The sequence below is a fragment of the Schistocerca gregaria genome, chromosome 2 (genome assembly GCF_023897955.1).
Source record: "Schistocerca gregaria isolate iqSchGreg1 chromosome 2, iqSchGreg1.2, whole genome shotgun sequence".
NCBI classification, from domain to species: domain Eukaryota; kingdom Metazoa; phylum Arthropoda; class Insecta; order Orthoptera; family Acrididae; genus Schistocerca; species Schistocerca gregaria.
The window spans coordinates 60,287,400-60,310,547 of record NC_064921.1 but is presented as its reverse complement, the minus strand read 5'-3'; the positions used below and the strand labels follow the sequence as shown (position 1 = coordinate 60,310,547).

At 40.1% G+C, this 23,148-nt stretch overlaps 1 protein-coding gene across 6 annotated transcripts in view; it reads right to left on the bottom strand.

The window, feature by feature from the left end:
• LOC126336313 (E3 ubiquitin-protein ligase UBR5) overlaps positions 1 to 23,148 on the bottom strand; it is a 322,944-nt gene that overhangs the window by 64,536 nt on the left and 235,260 nt on the right. For all 6 annotated transcript variants that reach the window (XM_049999857.1, XM_049999858.1, XM_049999854.1 and 3 more), the window contains exons 35-36: positions 22,209 to 22,633; positions 12,852 to 13,162 (exon numbers count right to left, since the gene is read on the bottom strand). In XM_049999857.1, the coding sequence (XP_049855814.1) occupies positions 12,852 to 13,162; positions 22,209 to 22,633 (736 nt within the window). The remainder of the gene's footprint in view (positions 1 to 12,851; positions 13,163 to 22,208; positions 22,634 to 23,148) is intronic.

Genomic DNA, 23,148 nt, shown 5'->3' with positions numbered 1-23,148 from the left:
TTTTGTGTGAGTCCATAGGAAGAAATTTTCTTTGCATGAATTCTCAACTCCAGTTTTACTTCTAGCCTTCTACACACTTTCCAAAACTAATGCTAAAAATAAACACTCAGAAAAACTGCATTCAAGTCTAAAACCAAAGATCGTCAAAAGAAGTTATTTTTCTCTCCGATCACAATAAGATTTTATGAATCAATTTTAATCATCAAATTAAACTTTCAAACATCATTATATGAGTGTCATGACAACAATGCAAGAAAAGGAATTCACTTTACTGAAGATGCCAGTAAAAGTGTCAGAAAGAAAACTTCTACAAAACAATGCCAGAAATGGAGAGGTTTTAGAACTGGATGAAATTAATATGGAAGAAAATCATGACTTTTTGACAAGTTAATACAAATTGGGTTCTGCAAAAATTTTTAAGTTAGCTCTACACACACACACACACACACACACACACACACACACACACACACACACGAGGGAGGGAGGGAGTGGGGGAGGGGGGGAGAGGGAGAGGGGGAGAGAGGGGGGAGGGGGAGAGAGAAAGGGAGGGGGGAGAGAGGGGGGAGGGGAGGGGAGAGAGGGAGGACCATTAAAAATGAAGAACTACTGCAACAGATCCATAGCATAAACATCCTATGTTGCACAAGATCCCCACGTTGTACAAGTTATCAGTCAAAAATATATGACGTAATCTTATCAAAAATATTTTCTGCTTCAGATTAATTACCGCTATTTGTCTTTATCTTGATCAAGCGTTTGAGCAACATTAAATTCCACCTCCTCCTCAATTTCCTCGTTTCATAGCCACCAATGGACAAACTATGCAAGGTTTCCAAAAAGTAAGTTATACATGTCCTCCCATGCAAAGACCATTGTATAACAAGTAAAACAAAACTAGCTAGTGTTGCACTCCTATCAACACAGTGTGTTACACGGACAAGGAAAAGAAATTCCCGGATTTCCCAGTAAAAAATACACTTTCCCTCAGGTGAAAACACACTTTTTCCGTGTTAAGTGACAGTATACTTTCCCTCCCAAACATAACGCAGTCCTACCGCAGCAAGATCAATTCTATGCAGTACGTGCTCTCTGTCACATGCATAGTGTATATGCTGCAAGACTAAAACTATTCATAGTAAGTTACAGGAGTGCGAGTGATTATTTATAAGATACATCATACAAATATCCTAGTAAAATTTTTAATTATCACATAAACATCTGATCATCTGGGCTTGAAATTCTTCTAAATAGCTAACTTTTAAATGAGAGTCAAATGCTCTATGATTTAAGAAATTCATCGTACATTCTCGCCCGTAGTTCACCTTGCATAAAAGGAAATATATACTTTGAAAGTAAAGCTTTTCAAACCACCATTTGCACTATTTTCCCGTGAACTGTGAGACAGGTTCATTTCAGCAGTTGTCAGAGAATGCCAGATAACAAGCATCACCCTGCTTGTGCAGTTATGATGACATAGGAAGCCTGTATGTTCGCACTTGTAAAACATTGAAAGATCTTACATTATATCATAAAAGAAACAAGACATCAGAGGATACTCCGAGAGCATTGGAATTTTGTGAATCGTACTAAAATGCATAATTCGGCTTAAAGTGGACATTCGCATATCCAGATTCCCAATGAAGTAGCCCTCGATCCGATATTAACCTTTTCAGTGTGGTTTTCTAGGAGTACCAGTCCTGTATTATCTCGTGTTTAGTTTATTACTATGGGGTTATGCCAGACATGCTAGAAGATGACAATGGGCACTTGAAATGCAGCGAACAGCTGAAACTAGCCAACAGTGTGGAATTAAACACTTCGTTTCAAATAAATTGAAACAAATAAATAAATAAATAAATAAATGGAAAAGATTAATAAAGCCAAATTTCTTTAATAAATTGACAAAAATAACATCATTGTTTTGCAAGGCGATTAATACTTGACTGTTAGAAAGGTAGAAATAAAATAAGATCTAAAACTAATAATGTATTTTAGCCTTCTGTAATGAGAGCTGTAAGCGAAGAGGAAACAGCAAAATCACTAAATGAAAACACGGGTCACAGGGAGACTACCCCCATCCTCACAATATGTATGAACCGGGCAATACCAGATAGCAGATAGTGGTGCCCCTCCCTCCAGTGTTTTGGGATAGGGCGTCAAAAATTAAATCAACTTTTCAAAAAATATGTTCATTTTCTAGCGCACATCTTTCTGAAGAGTCTAACACATAAAACATGTATGTTCGAGGAAATTTAAGACATCTTATTTGGTCATAAGTATGACAAAGTTCAGTGCAACACCTCTTCACACAGCATTCTTCTATCACACGTTACTGTATTTTGCTCTGTGGAATTCAAATATGTATATTTTGTAATGGATGCCAACAAACTACATACAGGACAGTGGAAATTAAAACTGTCCTGTGGTGCCCCTCTGTACAGGTTTTTATACAGTCTGAAATTTATCTAGGTGACACTTTAGCACAGCTTCAATTTAGTAGAGTCTGTTTTCCTGTCCACTCTATACGAATTGTCATTGAAATTCTAAGATTTCTGTATCTGCTCCAACTGATTACTGCTCATTAGTTTGCCAAAAACTGACATATCTATTAGGGGATCTTTTCACTGATAGTCCTTCAATGTTTTTAACATTCTGTTCATAATACAAATTTGTTTGTGTCGACCTCTGATTGAACAATTCATCCATTAGAAATAATTTCACAGTGCTTATAATACTGCTGATCAAACTGGGTAGGGTTTTTTACACCTGGAATTCCTCTAAATGTTTCTAAGTCTTGCCTTATTCAGCCACGTTTCACACTCAAAAGCTCTGTCATCTAAACTGCACACAGTATCACATTTTGGTTGATTATCGCCATGTTGTTCTCATCACTTCCAGCACCACTATCTGTAACATCATCTGTATGACCTGGAAGAACAATTTTCCGCAAACAGTTCACCAATAATCTCACGTCCTCTCAACTGTTTTCATGCCACACCGCACAGGGCAACAACTCCAGTGCTGAGTATTTTGCAGTACTAATAGTTGGTGGTAAAACAAAAGACAAAACTAAGTTCATACTGTTTTTCACGGCACTGAACCATTCAATTCACACACAACCTTTTGTTAAACTGAAATAGTTAATGGCATGAGCACTACATCACAGAAAATGTGCACAGAATGAAAAAAATAAATTTATGTGATTCATCCAAAACAGTTGGACATGGAACCACTTAAATCTACCTCAGCCTTACACAATGTGTTAAGAAACTGGCCATTGTTCCAAAAGTAAATTCAAGTTTAATAAATTTGTAAATTAGTCAAATTAAAGCAATGGTAGTGTGTCCATTATTATTTAACACCATTTATTACCCAAAAAGTTGTTTTGAGATGAAGAATGTGTGTACAAACAAGAAGTTAAGAAGAGACTGTAACCAACTTGTACCAACACACAACAGTAGTGTATTGTCAGAAGAAAGTACATGTTCCAGGTTTCTTGCAGTGAGAGTTCTGCTGCAGTACAGTTAACAGGTACATAGCATGATGCAAGTGCAAATGGAAACACTTCAAAGTTGAAGTATGCAGGACAGAATGTCTAAATTGCACATGGATTCACCATGGCAGTGTACAGACCGAATGAAACGTTGTGTCCAGGCATAGTGAAATTGTGCCAACAACTTGGCCAAGGCTGCACAGACATGGGTATTGCTGATTGGGAAGGAAGGCTGTTGACAACGACCATAGACGACAATGTCCATGCAACAGAGGAAGAACATCTGAAAGAGATAATTTTTTTCAAAATAAGAACATTCACATAGCGGTTCTCATACGACTCTGTGATCCAGGGCGGATTTCTGTCATTGTGGCCTGGTAGAATTTTCTGTCAGCTGTTTACAGAAACAAGTTTACTCCTGAAAAATAATGTTGAGTATATTTGCTGCTTTGAAGTGTAGCACAGCACTCAGTTTTCTTTAGCTGCCACTGATATAAGTTTTAGGTATTGTGTTGGCTATAGCAGTCTGTTTTGCTTCACTCAGTAAGCACCAGGTATGCAAAGGTGGCTGAGATAACAAATGACAGAAGAAGACTCAGAACTGACTGGGTAACTGGGTGTCTGCATCTGGTTTTTGTACTTAAGCCTGATGGTCTTTCACCCAGTTAGTCACACCTATTCTGAACACTTAATGGCCTCCAAAATTCACTCCATCGTTTTAGTTTCAACACAACAGGTCACATGTGGGGTAAATTGCAATGCCTTTATGACACCACAATGTTATCACCTTCTGACAGTCTACAACAGTCACCCACTAGAATATGCAAAAAATATCATACAAAGAGTATTGGGAAATTTTTGCATTCAGGCTCCATGTGAAGAACTCAAACCTACAGCTGAGCTACTATCCGCGTATGCATTGCAACTGAGACACACACTACTGGCCATTAAAATTGCTACACCGAGAAGAAATGCAGATGATAAACGGGTATTCATTGGACAAATATAATGTACTATAACTGACATGCGATTACTGCCCATGCAGCTTCAACACGATACCTCAGTTCATCACGAGTAGTGACTGGCGTATTGTGACGAGCCAGTTGCTCGGCCACTACTAACCAGACATTTTCGACTGGTAAGAGATCTGCAGAATGTGCTGACCAGGGCAGCAGTCGAACATTGTCTGTATCCAGAAAGGCCCGTACAGGACCTGCAACATGTGGTTGTGCATTATCCTGCTGAAATGTAGGGTTTTGCAGGGATCAAATGAAGGGTAGTCACGGGCCGTAACACATCTGAAATGTAACGTCCACTGTTCAAACTGCCAGTGATATGCCAGTATAGCAACGACAAACGCATTCACCATGATGTCCACAAACACGAATGCGACAATCATGATGCTGTAAACAGAAACTGGATACATCTGGAAAAAGAGAGAGAGAGAGAGAGAGAGAGAGAGAGAGAGAGAGAGAGAGAGAGAGAGAGAGAGAGAGAGAGAGAAACAGAAACTGGATACATCTAGAGAGAGAGAGAGAGAGAGAGAGAGAGAGAGAGAGAGACGTTTTGCCATTCGTGCACCTAGGTTCGTCGTCTAGTACACCATTGCAGGCACTCCTGTCTGTGATCCAGCGTCAACGGTACCCGCAGCCATGCTCTCCGAGCGCTGCAAACATCATCGAACTGTTCGTGCAGATAGTCGTTGTCTTGCAAACGTCCCCATCTGCTGACTCAGGGCTCAAGACTGCCATGCGTATACGATGCCTGTCATCTCGACTACTAGTGATACGAGGCTGTTGGGATCCAGCACGGCATTCCGTATTACCCTCCTGAATCCACCGATTCCATATTTTGCTAACAGTCATTGGATTTTGACCAACGCAAGCAGCAATGTCGCGATACGATAAATCGCAATCGCGACAGGCTACAATCCGATCTTTATCAAAGTTGGAAACGTGATGGTACACATTTCTCCTCCTTACATGAGGCATAACAACAACGTTTCACTGCTGTATGTGTATGAGAAATCAGTTGGAAACTTTCCTCATGTCAGCACGTTGTAGGTATCGACACCGGTGCCAACCTTGTGTGAATGCTCTGAAAAGCTAATCACTTGCATATCACTTTTGTCACAATTGTCAATCAGTCAACACTGACAGGAATCATAGTGAACAATTACACTAAACAATTTTTCTCAGGATATATTAAATTATTATTCTTTAAAAAAATGTTCACCGCACTCAGATGATCTGAGAGAGATTCTTCGCCCTCTAGAATACTCCCAACGTAAGTAGATCACTGTCACTGAAAAGAGCAGAAATAAATGGAGAAAAACAAGATTGTTTCTAAGGCCACAATCATATTGCACAATTGACTAGGACATTAAGTACAGTTTTCTATTGAGGTGTACACACAGGTGGCTGTGCTGGGCTGCTGACATCCACTATGTTTTACACTTCCACAAGTAGCAGTATTGGAATTCGATAGCAAACATATCACACAACTTCATCTCTTAGTTTTTGAAAAAGCCTTGTTGACAAGCAATCTGAAAAACATCAAAATACACACAAGGAGAGCAATATGAGGACCGTTAAATCATTTTATACGAAAAAGTTTGCTTCTGAACTGATGGAAGATCCTAACAAGATTTGGTCTTACCTAAAACAGGTAAACAAGCCAAAACTGCTTACACAGTTGTTTAAGAATGCCTGTTACATCCAAGCAAAGTATGGCACCCGCAAAATACTGAACTCAGTGTTCCGAAATTTATTTGCTGTGAAATACTTTCAGCTATCGCACAAAACTTCAGCTGAAATTGCTCAACACTGGGAAAGCCTGACGCAATACTGCCTGACACAATACTGAAGGATTTGATGTAAATTGTGCCAAAGAATGTTTTTAACAGTCTAGCAGTAGTTCATCACAGTTCACTGAAGCAACAAAGTGCTCATAACAATTCAAAAGCTGGAGGAACCCCCCCCCCCCCATCCCAACTGAAAAGAAAAGAAGTGCTGTTACAGAGATTCACACAACAATATTGGTGACGTCACATTGTTGTAGAATTATATCACATCTTTTGTCCTCATATATTGTGATCTTCGGGAGAAAATCTTATTAGGAATCACCACAGATTCAAAAAAACTGCAAACTTGATGAACTCTGCTCATTCCGTCTACCAACAAGATCTAGAGGACATGCGACAGCAATGTATAGCTTTACACAGTGTTCTTCAAATTAAGGAGACTTCTGTGAACAATCAGCCACACACAGTAAGGGGTGGGAGGTGCTTGCCCAGTATAGATGTAGTACAGTATAACCTTGCTTTTATGTTCCTGGAATTAATGTTTTCCCACGTTTACAATATTTTTTATTGCTCATTTTTGGAGCACAACCTATGACCAGCTTAGAAATAGAAGCGATGACACTTTTGGCACAACCTGACCATCATTTTGTAGGACAGTGCTCATAGCACGTATGGTGCAAGCTGTTACTGATTTGTTTGACCAATGGGGCTGCTAAGTGTTGTACCACCTACTGCACTCCCCTGAATTAAGACCTCGTGAGTTCAACTCAATTTCTAAACTGAAGGAAACATTTCACAGCATTCGCTTCGTAACTGCTACAAATTTGTCAGGCAACAGACCACGCCGCTCAAACTGTCAACACAACTGGCACTACTAAGACTATCCTATGACTTCCACATCACTGGCAACGGGTTATACACAATACTGGTGACTACTTTGAAGGTCAGTAAAACTTTGAAACACGTATCTATTTTGTACGAACTGTAAATAAATAGTTGCCACTATTCAAGTTCAACCCTCGTATTTATGATTGAAAATGAGAATAAATCCTCAAAACATGTCATGGTAAGCATTAAACCTTATGTTACTGGTGCAGGATTTCAGTATTTAAATAACAAATGGCACAGTTGCAGGCTTTCCAAAAACATTAAATGCTGGTAAGTTCCCAGTTAAACTTGTGACAGCAGAACAAAATTCGGGCAACCTTTATTAAGTAATAAACAAACCCCCCCCCCCCCCCGGTGAGTATTTTAACACCCTTTATGTACTTATATTGTGTATGAACTACAAAAATTCAAGCAGAGGGGATCCTATACTACCTGAAATCTTATTTCCTGTATTTTAGACAATTTTTAAAGCCCCTTGGAAATTGTAAAACTAAGGTTTCATTGTGCACGGTTTAGCTACAACCTAGTGGTTGTTTCCACAGCGAATGTTTCTTTCTGCAGCAAAGCAAACAATTTTGAAAATTCTTGACAGATGAAATCTTTGAGACAGATTGGAACTCTAATCAAGAAGGAAAGGTTCTAGGTTTGTATCCCGTGTGGGCACATACAAAGGGTACCAGCAAAGTTTTGCAATACAGCTTTATTGATTTTATTTTTTTTAATTAATTTCCGCCACACTGAAACACCTCTCCATCCTCTGAAACCAATCCCTGAACTAGTTCTCCCAAATTTCTGTAGCCCCTGTGCTCCTTTCAGCTTCTTTTTCGAAGTACAAAATCACAAGGAGCAAGTTCTGGACTAGACTGTAGGGAGGCCGCTCAAGTAGTGGCAGTTCTGTTTTCCACAAATATTTGGTACGTGCTTTGGCACGGTGAGCTGGAGTGTTGTTGTGATGGAGGAACCAGGTGTCCATTCTTGACTTCGGTTGCAGGTTCTTCAAAGATTGAATGACTTTGGGAGGCACTACTCAGTGTACCATTTACCTGTGGTTGTCTTCTGTGTGTCCACAACCACATGCTCCACATTTCAACTTGATTTTAAAAAAGCTATCATTTGCTTCTTTACTGATCGGGAATTTCTGACAGTTACGGTTGTGTCGTCATCTTCAAAGACCCAAACTTCGTTCTGAGTCTTGGTCGGCATGTCACAATAGTACAGCCAAGTCTCGTCACCTGCCACAATGTTATTTACAGACTGAAATTGTCCCTTAGAAAACTACAGAAACATCTCCCAGCACCAAGTCACACGTCACAAAATCTGCTCTTCCATTGGTCTATGCAGCACCCAGAGACAACAAACTTTCTTTGGGTGTAAACGATCGTGCAGTATCGAATGAATTGCTGGAGCATTTAGCCCTACAGTATCCTCTATCAGCTTATAGGTCACTTGCCTGTCTTTGTCTAGTGTTTTCCTCTCACAACATCAATGTTTTCCTCCATAACCGATGATCATGGCCTTCCTGACCTCTCAGCATCCTCCAGAGTAAAATTTCCTCTTTGTGATACTCTGTACCACCTGAATACAGTTGTACAATGTGGACACATCACCAAGTGCAAGGGTCATTTCTTCAAAGCACTGATCTATGTTTACACCACACGCAGAGTTGTACCACAAAACTGTCGAAATCTCAGTTCGTGACCACGATCCAGACCAAGCACTCAAGCTAATCCTGCAAGTGAATTAATGCGTCCACAAACTTGGCACAGTGGCTAAAATGCAAGTATGAAGTATTCTCAGAACACAGCAACAATCCTCCTCCAGCAACTTATTGTTGCTTCGTACTGCAGAACTTTCCTAGTAACCTTTGCATTAATCTGTCAAGAAATTTTGCTGCAGAGTAATGGATTCACTTTGGAAACAGTCCCCTTAGCTAAGGCTCGGCAATTTCTCCGTGATACTTCTCTTGCTAGGAGTAGTAGTACGGAAAAGTGCGCAGGAAAGCTTCAGTAAAACTTGGAATGTAGGACAGAGGAACTAATAGAATTGCAGCTGAAGCCGAGATGTGTGTCAGCCAGTAAGAATGTTGCCCAGCAAAGGCAAGGTTCCGGATTTGAGATTCTGTCAGGTACACAGATTCGCACGCACGCGCACACACACACACACACACACACATATCCATCCGCACATACACAGACACAAGCAGACATATTTGTGTCTGCTTGTGTCTGTGTATGTGCAGATGGATGTGTGTGTGTGTGTGTGTGTGTGTGTGTGTGTGTGTGTGTGTGTGCGCGCGCGCGCGAGTATACACCTGTCCTTTTTTTCCCCTAAGGGAAGTCCTTCCGCTCCCGGGATTGGAATGACTCCTTACCCTCTCCCTTAAAACCCACATCCTTTCGTCTTTCCCTCTCCTTCCTGAAGAAGCAACCATCGGTTGCAAAAGCTAGTAATTCTGTGTGTGTGTTTTGTTCATGTGCCTATCTGCCGGCGCTTTCCCGCTTGGTAAGTCTTGAAATCTTTGTTTTTAATATATTTTTCCCATGTGGAAGTTTCTTTCTATTTTATATATTCCAGAAAGTAATCTGCTATCAAACTGAATTTCCTCTGCTATAGAAGACTTTCTTCAACATGTTCCACATCCTCCACCATCAGTCACAGAGTTCATCAGATCCATCAAATACCTAAAACCGATGCAGACTCGTTGCCCAGAGGATATGCCAATAGAACTCTTACAGAGCAGTAGATCAGCTATTGAGCTCTTAATCTTCATTCTGTTCTTTTTAATGGGAAACCCAAACTGCACCATGGCATGGCAAATGCTGCAATAGTTACCACTCTTGAGGAATGCAATGGTGTAATCTACAGCAGTTACTTCAGTGTATGTATGCTCTCCACCAAATGAAGAACCTTTGCTGTAATTCTGCTGAACATCCTCCAACTTTCAGAGAATATACTCCCTATAGAAATTAGGTGTTTGCTTTTCCAGGGTACAACAGATACTCTCTTCCATGCCATGTAGACTTAAACAAGACTGTACTCCAAATGCACAAAATTTTGACAACACGTTGGGTTACACTCATACTAGTCTCCCAGGTAGCAGAGACGAACAATGCTGATCCACCTGGTACACCTGACACGCCTCAATGATCTACTGTCTGCTTTGAGATCACACATGAAATTAGATTAAATAGCAACAGGAATTGTTTAATTCCATGGGCTTTATACATCCAATTTTCATTTTTATTTTAATTTTATTTGTATATATGTTCTGATGTATGTTTGCATTTTCGGCTGTTTTGAATGTTTAGTTCATTGCTGACAGACGAAAAGCTTGTGTGTGTTTTTGAGGATTCAGAGAATTTTTACTTTTGAAAAACATGGATGATAGAAGTTGCATTAAATTTTACTTGAAAAATGAAACAAAGTGCACCAGCACATTCGAAATGTTGACTGTAGGTTTTGGCGAATCTACTACGAGTAAGGTAAGAGTTTATGAGTGATATACACGTTTCACAGGTCAAGAAGATGTTGAAGATGACGACTGCCCTAGATGCCCTAACACATAAATTACTGATGACAGTGTGGAAGCAGTAAAGAAAATGGTTCTCAAAATCACCAAATCATCATCAGAGAGGTTACTGACAGTATAAGTATATCCTCTAGCTCATGCCAAGCAATTTGCTCAGATGTTTTGGGCATGAAACAGTAACAGTAAAGCTTTTTCCGAAATTGTTGAACTTCAACCAAGAACAACATCACTCAGGAATTGCTGAATGAAGTTCACAATAATCCCAAACTCCTAATGAAGGTAATTGAAGAGAACTATGAAAGATGTCGTTCTGCCACCACTGATGAGATAAACACAGCACTGCTTAAGGAGCTGTTGTTGTTGTTGATGATGAATTAATAATAAAGATTCTTGAAGAAAAACAAAAATTCCAACCAAAGATCTTGTACAACCTGCTTCGAAGGGGAAAGGAGGCACAGTTGGGTGGGTGTGTAGTGATTTTTTTTTTTTTTTGGGGGGGGGGGGGGTGGAAGATAGAATTTATGTTGCCCACACATCGTTTTGGAGAGGTCTGCCAATGGGTCTTTCTCAATGAATAGTCACTAAACTGGTAGTGTAATAGGAAGTCGTTTCACGAATCTCCACAGGGAGAATTATATAACCAATGTTCGAGTTCTTAGAAAAACAGACATGATAAGTCGATATTATCAGACACAGTCGCAAAATCTGGTTCACGACTGATGGCAGGCTTCTTCAACAAATTCTGAGCAGCAATCTCTCTACTGACAGAACAACTCCCACTGTGGCCCTCTAGTTCACTACGAGGTTCAGCTCAACAAAGTCTCATATTTTTTTCATTTATTGGGCATGATCTCATGAATGTTTCACAATGCCATCACCATTTTCAATCAGCCAAACTGTTACTAAATAAGAAGGGGATACAAATCATTCTATAACTTATGAAATCTGCCAAGTAACTATCTATGTAAAAAAAATTAGGCCCTACTTAAAGGCACATATTGCAAGCAATTTCAGTTATGTTATCAACAATATTGAACGCAACTGCAGATTAGATTACAATTCTGTAGGAGGAGTGAAAAGTTTGTTTGTATACACAGAAGGAATATCTGCTTTGGCATATTTTATAATTATAATGTGGAATGATTATGTTCATAATTTACCACATTACAATAATGAATGGAACTGGAAAACCTACCAAAGTAGATATTCCTTTCTTATACAACAATTCTTTGAATCCTCTTTTTGTATATTAACAATCTAAAAATGAACACTGGCTGGTCAAAACCAGTACAGGCATTATAAAACAATCATATGACTGTTGGAACAAGATAAAAGAATATAAGCCCATCATCTCAAGACAGTAGATCATGTTTCTCAAAGACTTTAAAGAACTGTCCAACATTCAGTCAACTTAACCGAGGCACATTATTTGAATGGGACCGTACAAGGCAAAAAGTGGAAAATATGCCAAATATAATACCATCTCCAACTGGCAATTAGGTGTGACATATGTGGACACATATTTTGTGCATGGATTAACCTTCTAAAACATCACTTCCAGGATACAGTTGCCACTAGTTTTTATCCAATTTTGTTTCCTTCTTTCTCTGCTGAGGCAATGGAACTGCATATGTATTTCAGCTTGTGGGGCATACATCTACCATACATGAATTAAGACATAATGCAATGGCAGTAATATTCGCTGCAATTTGAAGTAGCTGAATTAATCAAAAACCTTTTTTACCTCACATATCTGGAGGGAATATGTGCCAATGACTCTACTGATGAAAGCACCTAGGAGTTAATAGTCATCTAGACTGAACAAACTAAAGCACACATATACATAAAGCTTTCAAAATAAGTTTACTGAATAGTACTCAATGAAGGAAATCATCATAGCGACAGTTATATGAGATCCTAGTGTCCCATCAATATTGTGCTGTAGAGTATACCCATTATCCAGTGTTCTTAAATAAATAATATAAAATAAGGGAGCTATAAAAAAAAGAGTACTGAAAATTTCTGTATTATTTAACGTCTCAATTCTAAGTGTAAGGCATACCCCAATTATTATTCAGCTAGTCATCCAAAAGGAATCTGAATTTTTCCAGATATAAATCAAGTCAATAGCTTACAGAAGATGTGGCGGGTCCTGGCCCAGCACGCACAATGACACTCTTAACAGGTGCTGTAGTTGGTGTTACGGAGGTCTCTTCAGGAGGAGTGCAAACACGGTTCTGGCCTGCAGGCTGGGGGCCCTCACCCTCTGGAAGTGGAATCGACGCTGTTGTCACACTGTTATTTGTGTCGCAAGTGCCCGTGTTGGAATTTGGTTCGAAGCAGGCCATGGCCGAAGCAAGTGCTACTGCAACTTTGTGCGCAGATACGATGATCGGAGCCCTTTTCTGTTCGCCGAGAAGCCGGTGACCGTCTTCGTTGGTTGCTTCTGTAATAATATTGAATTTTGTGATAACCTTATAAGTAATATATTACAACAATGACAACAATAAACTCATTATGATATTATACACTCACAGATATATTATACACTCACAGAACTTAAAGTAGTAAAGGAGTTTTGCTATTTGGGGAGCAAAATAACTGATGATGGTCGAAGTAGAGAGGATATAAAATGTAGACTGGCAATGGCAAGGAAAGCATTTCTGAAGAAAAGAAATTTGTTAACATCGAGAATAGATTTAGGTGTCATGAAGTCATTTCTGAAAGTATTTGTATGGAAGTGAAACTGAAATGTGGTGCTACAGAAGAATGCTGAAGATTATATGGGTAGATCACTAATGAGGAGGTATTGAACAGAATTGGGGAGACGTGGAGTTTGTGGCACAACTTGACAAGAAGAAGTAGGACATATTCTGAGGCATCCAGGGATCACAAATTTAGCGTTGGAGGGTTGAGTTGCTTTTGGGGAAGGAGACCAGACAACGAGGTCATCGGTCTAATCGGATTAGGGAAGGAAGTCGGCCGTGCCCTTTTTAGAGGAACCATCCCGGCATTTGCCTGGAGTGATTTAGGGAAATCACGGAAAACCTAAATCAGGATGGCCAGACGCGGGATTGAACCGCCGTCCTCCCGAATGTGAGTCCATTGTCTAACCACTGCGCCACCTCGCTCGATAGCATTGGAGGGCAGCATGGAGGATAAAAATCATAGAGGGAGACCAAGAGATGAATACACTAAGCAAATTCAGAAGGATGCAGGTTGCAGTAAGTACTGGGAGATGAAGAAGCTTGCACAGCATAGGGTAGCATGGAGAGCTGCATCAAACCAGTCTCAGGACTGAAGACAACAACAACAACACTCACAATTATCAGATAATGGTAGAGTATGTCTCAGGACGATTTTAAAGTCTTACTGGACAAGACAATAAAATTATCTTTACCCTTTCTACAAAATATGTGAAAACTGCAGCCAGCAACCACTAACATCTGTGCACATGGAAGAGCATGATTAGGTGGATTCTCATCAGGACAGTCCATAGGTGTACTGGCAGTTTCCAGTGCCCTGTGGGTACTGTAATTCAATGATTGGACATGTCACCATTGTCATGTGTGATGACTAAAGCAACATGTCTGATGACCAAAATATTGTACCGGTTGGACACAATGAAACAACAAACTAGCACTGCATCTGTGGACTTTTTGACCAACCAATATACCAAGAGAAACTGAAGAAACATTACTAGATTCTGTCAGCATACAGCTCTTCATGTGTGTTTTATTACACTACTGGCCATTAAAATCACTACAACACGAAGATGATGTGCTACAGACGTGAAATTTAACTGTCAGAAAGAAGATGCTGTGATATGCAAATGATTAGCTTTTCAGAGAATTCGCACAAGGCTGGCGCCGGTGGTGACACCTACAACGTAGAGACATGAGGAAAGTTTCCAAACGATTTCTCATACACAAACAGCAGTTGACCAGCGTTGCCTGGTGAAACGTTGTTGTGATTAGGGTGTCTATGTGGACAAGGAAAAACTCCTGGATTTTTCCCGGATTTCCCGGTTAAAAACACAATTTCTTCCGGATGAAATTACGTATAAAGCAGGTGAAAATATATCCGTGTTAAGTAACAGTATATTTTCCCTCAGAGCTGTAAAACCTATCAGTACTTTGAATCGTAAAGGACTTATACCGGCGGAGGACATCCCAGCCCTTTAGGAAACAAAATCCAGGAAAAACAAAAAGTTGTTTCATGCGAGACAATATGTACAGAGTTTATTTTCGTATTGCGAAAGTATACACACAAATTACAGCACGGTAGATTCCGAAACTCTAAAATAGAGCTTGCGTTGAGCGATGGACTTTTCTCAGCCAGTGATAGCTCTTGTCACGTGATCTCGATAGCGAATGACGGCAGTTATTCAGAGCATGAAGCCTACGAGAAAGACAGGCCGCGCGGCACGTACGTTACGAAGGTAGGCCGAGCTCGCTCAACTCAGCAAAGTGCGTTTCTACACCGGTTAACTCGTAAGTAGATGTGTATGTACGAACGAGTATTGCATTGTCTATTGGCATCCACTGTTATTAGTCCGACAATGATAGGAAGTCCGTAGGCCTACTAACAGGCTCTAATTTGGCAATTAAAATCGTGCCAAAATGATTATCAGTTGCTTAAAAAAGTCAAAGTGTTCTGGCATGAAGAGACTTGTGACATCGCTCAGTAACACATTACGCACATTTGTTTGAAGGTCAATTACACTTTTTGCCATCGATTGCATAATTTTTTATCTATGAAAGAACAACATTAAATATGAAAACTAACTTGAAGCTCCGTCTTTTTTTAGCGTGTGTTACACGTTAAGTCATATCAAATACAAATGTGCCGGTAAAATTTTAAATAGTTGCATAAATGACTTATCTTCTGGGCCCGACATTTTTCAAATGGCTCATCCTCAAAGTGTTAATTTTTGAATTAGAGTTATAACCCCCTGTGATTTAAGAAATTCACTGCACATGCTCCCACGTACCACGAATCATCTTGCGTGGAAATTTACTTTGAAAGTAAAGCATCTCAAGCCACTATTCGTAATATTTTCTGATGATCTGTTAGAAATGTAAACAATTGTGACGTCATGCACATTGAATGCACATTAGTACTGCATAATCTTCGACCTAAAGCCTTTGACACTTTTCGGTGTCGGCAAACTGGTCTGTGCATTGTGTAAATTACCCATTTTGTATGCAACTAAACTTTTACTTTGGTGTTATTCTCTGATTTATGTTTCATTGCTGCACTATTAGTCAGCAGTAGTGGACTAAAGTTCTTTGTCAGCGTATCAGATCATCTTACACGTCAAACCTACAAAACTTTAGCTGAAATCTAAAACAATGAAAAATCACAGAATTCTAAAAAATTCCCGGGTTTTTCCCGGATCTCCTGGATGTCCCGGGCCGAATACACCCTGTGTGATGCCTCGTGTAAGGAGGAGAAATGTGTACCATCGCGTTTCCGACTTTGATAAAGGTCGGATTGTAGCCTATCACGATTGCGATTTATTGTATAGCGACATTGCTGCTTGCGTTGGTCAAGATCTAATGACTGTTAGCAGAATATGGAATCGGTGGGTTCAGGAGGGTAATATAGAATGCCGTTCTGGATCCCAATGGTCTCTTAATCACTAGCAGTCGAGATGACAGGCATCTTTTCCACATGGCTGTAATAGATCGTGCAGCCACGTCTCGATCCCTGAGTCAACAGATGGGGACATTTGCAAGACAACAACCATCTGCACGAACAGTTCGACAACATTTGCAGTAGCATGGACTATCAGCTCGGAGACCATGGCTGCGGTTACCCTTGACGCTGCATCACAGACAGCAGCACCTGCGATGGTGTACTCAACGACAAACATGGGTGCAGGAATGGCAAAACGTCATTTTATCGGTTGAGTCCAGGTTCTGTTTACAGCATCATGATGGTTGCATCCGTGTTTGGCAACACGTTGGGAGCGTGTATTTGTCATCGCCATATTGGAGCATCACCCGGCATGATGGTATGGGGGTGCCATTGGTTACACATCTGTCACCTGTTGTTCGCATTGACAGCACTTTGAACAGTGGAAGTTACGTTTCAGATGTGTTGCGACCCGTGGCTCTACCTTTCATTCGATCCCTGTGAAACCCTACATTTCAGCAGGATAATGCACAACCGGGTGTTGCAGGTCCTGTACGGGCCTTTCTGGATACATACAATGTTCGACTGCTGCCCTGGCTAGCACATGTCTTGTCACAATACGCCAGTCACTACTCTTGATGAACTGTGGTATCATGTTGAAGCTGCAAGGGCAGCTGTACCTGTACACACCATCCAAGCTCTGACTCAATGCCTAGGCGTTTCAAGGCCGTTATTATGGCCAGAGTTGGTGGTTCTGGGTACTGATTTATCAGGATTTATGCACCCAAATTGCGAGAAAATGTAATCACGTCAGTTTTAGTATAATATATTTGTCTAATGAATACCCATTTATCATCTGCATTTCTTCTTGGTGTAGCAATTTTAATGGCCAGTAGTGTGTATGAAAAGTTACAGAAAAGTAGCTATGCCAAATTTTGCAATTAGGTGTTACAGGCCCTCTGAAGATGGCGTACAAGTGAGTTTCCATTTACTTTCAGTTTCACACTGGTCGCACTTTCTGTCGTGTGATGCATGAAATGGTAATCGATTAAATTGGTTGACTTGGACCCAGCTTGTAGTCAATAACTGCTTCCCTTGTAGCAGATCAGCAAATGCACTGAACAAATCAGAAATCTATTTAAGCACTGTATGTGACATAGGTCATTTGATCTGACTTCCCACCTCTCCTACAGAAATATTCCGGCATCCACTGAACCTATGTGAATATCCTTGTCAACCACTACTGCACCCCTGCTCCCAACCCTTTACCCTCATGGCTCATATCCCTGCAATAGACCTAGATGCAAATCCTGCCCCGTACAGCCTACCATGACAATGTACTACAGTCTGGTCACCAACGTCTCCTACTCCAGTCTGGTCGCCAACGTCTTCTACTCCATCAAAGTCTAGGCTACCTTTGAAAGCATTCACTTTACTGCTGCCTATGTTGGCATGACAACTAATAAGGTGCCTGTACACACGAATGGCCACTGACAAACCAAGACCAAGAGACAGCTGGGTTACCCCAATGCTAAACATAAACATGCTGCCCAATACAATGTTTTCTGCTTCAATGACTGCTTCACAGTCTGCATGATCTAGATCTTTCCTATTAACATCAGTATTTCTTAATTTCACAGATGGTAACTCTTCCTGCAATATCTCCTATGCTCCCCTTACCCCCAACTTTCACTAGTCCCTGCTTTCCACCAACCTCTCTCTTTCCCTGCTCCCATGAAGCGTAGTTGCAGTCCATAGTCTGCCTACAGCAGCACAGCCAGCAGTTGTTCAAGTGTGCTTAAGTCATTAACGTGTGTGTGGGTGGGAGGGCTGGGGAGTACATGCACTTGCTACTTCAGAGGAATGCCTTTTGTCCAAAAGCCTAAATGTCCGAGAGTATTTTTATTGTGCCTTTCTTCAACTTAAAGTCTCGTCTATATAATAAGTAGCAATCCCTATTCTTTTCCTAATATTGTTCAAACCTCGAATTTAACTGATTGATACCTTGTTGAGATGTGGGTAGGACGTTTCGAAAATATTCTACAAACATCACTGTAATAATGGTCATGTTTCCACCATGTTTGCAAAACAATTACGCGCTATTCTGTAGTTAACTTTCTAGTCACTGTTTCTCAGATAACAACAAACATAACCTTGAACTGCTAGTGTCAACTAACTTATGGGAACTACACACTAGTCAAGTTCACAGCTGACTATCACTACATTGGTCAAAATATAAAGTCTAAGAATTGCTACTGACAACGGACCTATGGCACACCCTGTACAGCAGGCAAATTGAAGCCTCCTCCCGTTACAATAACACGATCAACAAATTTATTCGCAATATTCTCAAAGTTCTCTCTGAACAGTGATGTCGCTACAGATGGTCAATGAGAGCATCTCATTACCATGCTTTGGCCACCTTGGTTGCTTAATTTGACCCAGATTATGATTCAATTGTTAACTTCACTATACACTATACAGTTCTTCACAACAATCAACAAGCAGCCACCAATAACAGTTCCCCCAACATTGATATGTATATTCCAATGTGAAGTTAGGATTTAGCTGCCGTTCACTTTCAGTTTCAGCCAGGTTTTTGCTCTCAATAACATACGTATCTTATTATCTTTAGCCCTTTGACTGCTGTTAATGAGTTGGCTTTTCATTTTTCTCTACTTCACACTGACAAGTTTAAGTATGGCCTCTGGTCTTCCTTGGGCACTATTTATGACTTAACTCTGGTCTCCTTGCCTACCCTGAATGCTAATGACGAGTATAGACCCGTCATCACTTACTCAGTTACCTGTACAGTTTTGACAAGTTTAAATGTATGGTGGATTTTCCATTCTGTGCACCTGTAGCTTTACAAGTTATGGTCACCAAGTTATGTTCAGATAATATGTTGTAATTTTGTTTTTCTGAATTCGACGTCACAGCATTTTTATCATCATCTATTCTGCAACAAAAATGACAATGCATTGTGGATGACTATAGAAGAGTTCATGAAGATACTCACACAGAGCAAGAGTGAGGGTGTATTGTCAGATGCCAATGTACTTGATAACTCCAATTCTGAGAGCAACCACCTTAAGGTCCCTCTCTGTCAGCTGGTATAGCAACAGTCTTACATTCATTAACTGATAGTTCCTCTGGAGCTGAAAGCGACAAATCTAATAGGAAAAAAAATGATTTTTCGCCACTTAAGTAAGCATTTGATTATCTACCTTCAGGACACAAGTGTCAATCAGGGAATGATCCAAACACTCAGTCATTCTTCATGCCATTTATCATAGAAGGTAGGATGTCATTTCTTGCCAACAAAAACCAACCAGTATTATTTATTCACAAAGGAAACTACTCCAGTGGTTGGTTGGCTGATATGGGGGAAGGAACCAAGCAGTGTCATCGGTCCCATTGGAGTAGGGAAGCATAGGGAAGGAAATTGGCCTTGCCCTTTCAAATAAACCATTTCCAGCATTTGCCTGAATTGATTTAGGGAAATCACACAAAACCTAAATCTAGATGGCCGTACGCGGGCTTGAACCGTTGTCCCCCCCGAGTGCAAGTCCAGTGTGCTAACCACTGCTCCACTTCACTGGGTAACTACTCCAGTGCATGCTTGATTATCAAAGTGGAAAGATACATAGTATGAAGACATTTCATATTATATAAGCCTGATCTCTAAGGTAACATTAAGGTTTAGCTGCCTGACAGAGAATTATGTCATTAATGGAGAAGGAGTTATCAAAAATTTATGAAATGCAGTGCCAAATGCCGTAACAGGGTGATCACTGTTCCATAAATGTACTGTTTCCATAGTGTACTTATTACAGATAAGCATTCTCTGCTTCTCCAGGGATTAAGCATTCAATTAGTCTACAGAAAAATAGTTTATGAAGGTATAACCCAGCTCATGATACAATAGCGTGAAGTTAAAAAGTTCTTACCGTTGTTCATAACGGACAGGCCAGCAATATATGTCAATGTTGGCATAGACAATCAGTGTATTTTGGTTACCGTAAGAAGCAACAAGAAGCTTTTGACTACAAATATGCCAGCTATAGAAGAAAACAATACTCTCACATGCAATGAAAGAGAATAATCTGCACAACAGCAGAGTGTAAAAAACCACGTGTGATATGAAAATACCTGCTTAACTAAAATCAAATTTGATTATTTCTGTATATAGTTAACAATAATACATGGGATACAGTAGGTGTTACAGGCATGTAACAAATGAAGGAAAACTGTAATACTGATGCATATTTAAAGTGGCATGTAACTTTCAAAATAGGTTAGTAAAAGTGCATTGAAACTATTGATGGTGCAGCCATCTTTAAATCTCAATCAATTTGTAACAACAAATAATTTGCAGACAAGCCACAAAGTCATAAGCAAATTGTTCCATCTACTGTAATGACCATCTCAGAAGTTACAAATCTTAAGAGAGACAGGACTAGACGTTACATAAACCCATGCACACTGTCAGCTGTCTATTTAATTCCTTTGTCTTGACAATAAAAATAGCTCAGAAACGTCTTAATTGCTGTTTATGTTTCTGGAGTTAAGCGCATACTGTAACGAAACTTCCAGACAGATTATAACAACGTACTAAAGATTATAACCTGGGTCCATGCTTTTGGCAGCAAACATCCTATCATCTGATCTCATCCTCAGAACCGGAACAACCTTTCAAAAGAGCAGTACCAGCAAAAAAGACAGCCACATCTAGCAGCACCAACATCTCCGTTATATGCTTCAGACTAATTTCATGGTCTTGTAAAGCACTGCTAGAATATGTACTCCGTTCATAATCCCTTTTTCCTAGAAGTTACTAACTGTGTCTTGGACCAATATAAATATTTGCATGTATCATAAAGCAATTCTTGTCCTGGCCGGTTTCAACTCACATCTCACAGAACAAGAGTGATGTGTCCCAAGTTCCAAATGACATCGCTTAAAAAATAAATATTTTCATTTACAGTTGATACTTTAAAATGTTATATACTGCACCTTCCATTGGAAATGGGAAGCTGCATTATCACACAATATTCTTAATGTTGGCTTCGTATTTCACGGTTTACTTAAGTGTACATGACAATTGAAATGAAGAACAACCTTATATGCAACACCATCCAAAAATTAGTGTGCCCACTTTTGCTTCAGTAGATGGATCATACACATCATCTCCGTCATACACACACTATGGAACACGCAATTACTCCTAAAGGACGAACTTTGTGGAGACTTTACTTTCTCCGGAATAAAATAACTTTTAGTCATGTGTGCTTGTGGTTGAACGGCTATCAAATTGGTCACACCAATCAAACATTCCTGCCCATGGTACAATTTGCACTCCACACTGAATTATCAATCTGTACAAATACAGATGTCTCAATATTTTTCTCTGGGTGAAACTCACCAAACACATTGTGATGATTAAAAAAACACACAGAATCAGGATCCCATTGTTTGTGTTTACCTGCATTACAGCAGTTCCCTGGATTTTGTAATGACTCAACAAAAAAGACCTCAACAAAAAGCTACATGGCGATGTTAGATATCAGCAACGAAATAAGGAAATTTCCAAAAAGGAAGGAAAGAAGGAAGGAAGCACTAGCTATCACTTCTAGACAAAGATGGGAAATGAAATTTTGGACAGTCTCCCAATATAAGTAAAAGCTGTGCCACCACACTCACAGTCCAAAGGAAATGCTGATGGCAAAAGGCACGCCACAAACATGCAATAAGTTAATAATAACTGACAACTGTTATTTAACAAGACAGGTTTCTGCAACAAAATTAGGGTACTCTGTAAATATGTAGATAAGCCAAATAACAGCACTCACCTGCAGATGCTGGAGGAGGATTAAGTGCAACACTCGTGTCTTGAGCTGAAGCAGATTTGGAAGTAGCCCGTATCCCACTTGGACCAGGCTTACTAAGGTCAGCTGGACCCTCGCAGCTACTAGACAGAATAGACACTTTTTTGGGAGAAAATGGACTGCTAGAATCTGAATCTGACACATAGTCCTGAGAATCTTCATTGTCCACATCCATTTTCTCAATCTCTGCAGATGTTGCACTATTTGGGGTTTCCTTGTTGAAAGAGAGATCTTGTGGGAATTCGTCTGCTGACGATGACGTCTGAGCTGCTCCGACATTATTCCCTCCACTATTACTGTTATCCATTGATATTGGAATTTCTGGAAGTTGCTGTGCTTCTTCTTCTTCTATTTCACGGAAAAGATGATCAAATGCATCAAAGTTTGACCTAAAGAAGAACAAAACAGTCCCGTTAACAAGGATGTCAATTTGTGAAAAACCAACTACAATTAATTAATGATGTTTTTCTAGATTCTTTAATTCTTATTGATTACAGGAAGTTTGAACTATTTAGCACAGACAGAGATAAATACTGCAGTTTTCTTGCAGTATGTCCAGCTTAAAATCACTCTGAAAATGCCAAGGCAGCAATGCTTTCCATCCCTGGCTGTATATTTTGATGTCTGATAAATCCGGATCCTCAAGACAGTCGGCAGCATATAGCCCAAATGGCTTGGTCGCATGGGGCCGATTCCTGAACAGCCGTTCAAAGGTGGGTTGGACCACTGAACTAAATGCCAATGACTGAGGTGACACTGATATTTTCAGAGCCTGTCAAGTCAAAAGGATACGTCGCTGAATCCAGAATGGTGGTCCACCAGCCTCTGCACACAAACTTGGAACTGGGCTGGTAAGAAAGACTCCACTCGATATCCAAATGCTCCCACAGTGGACAGCATCTAA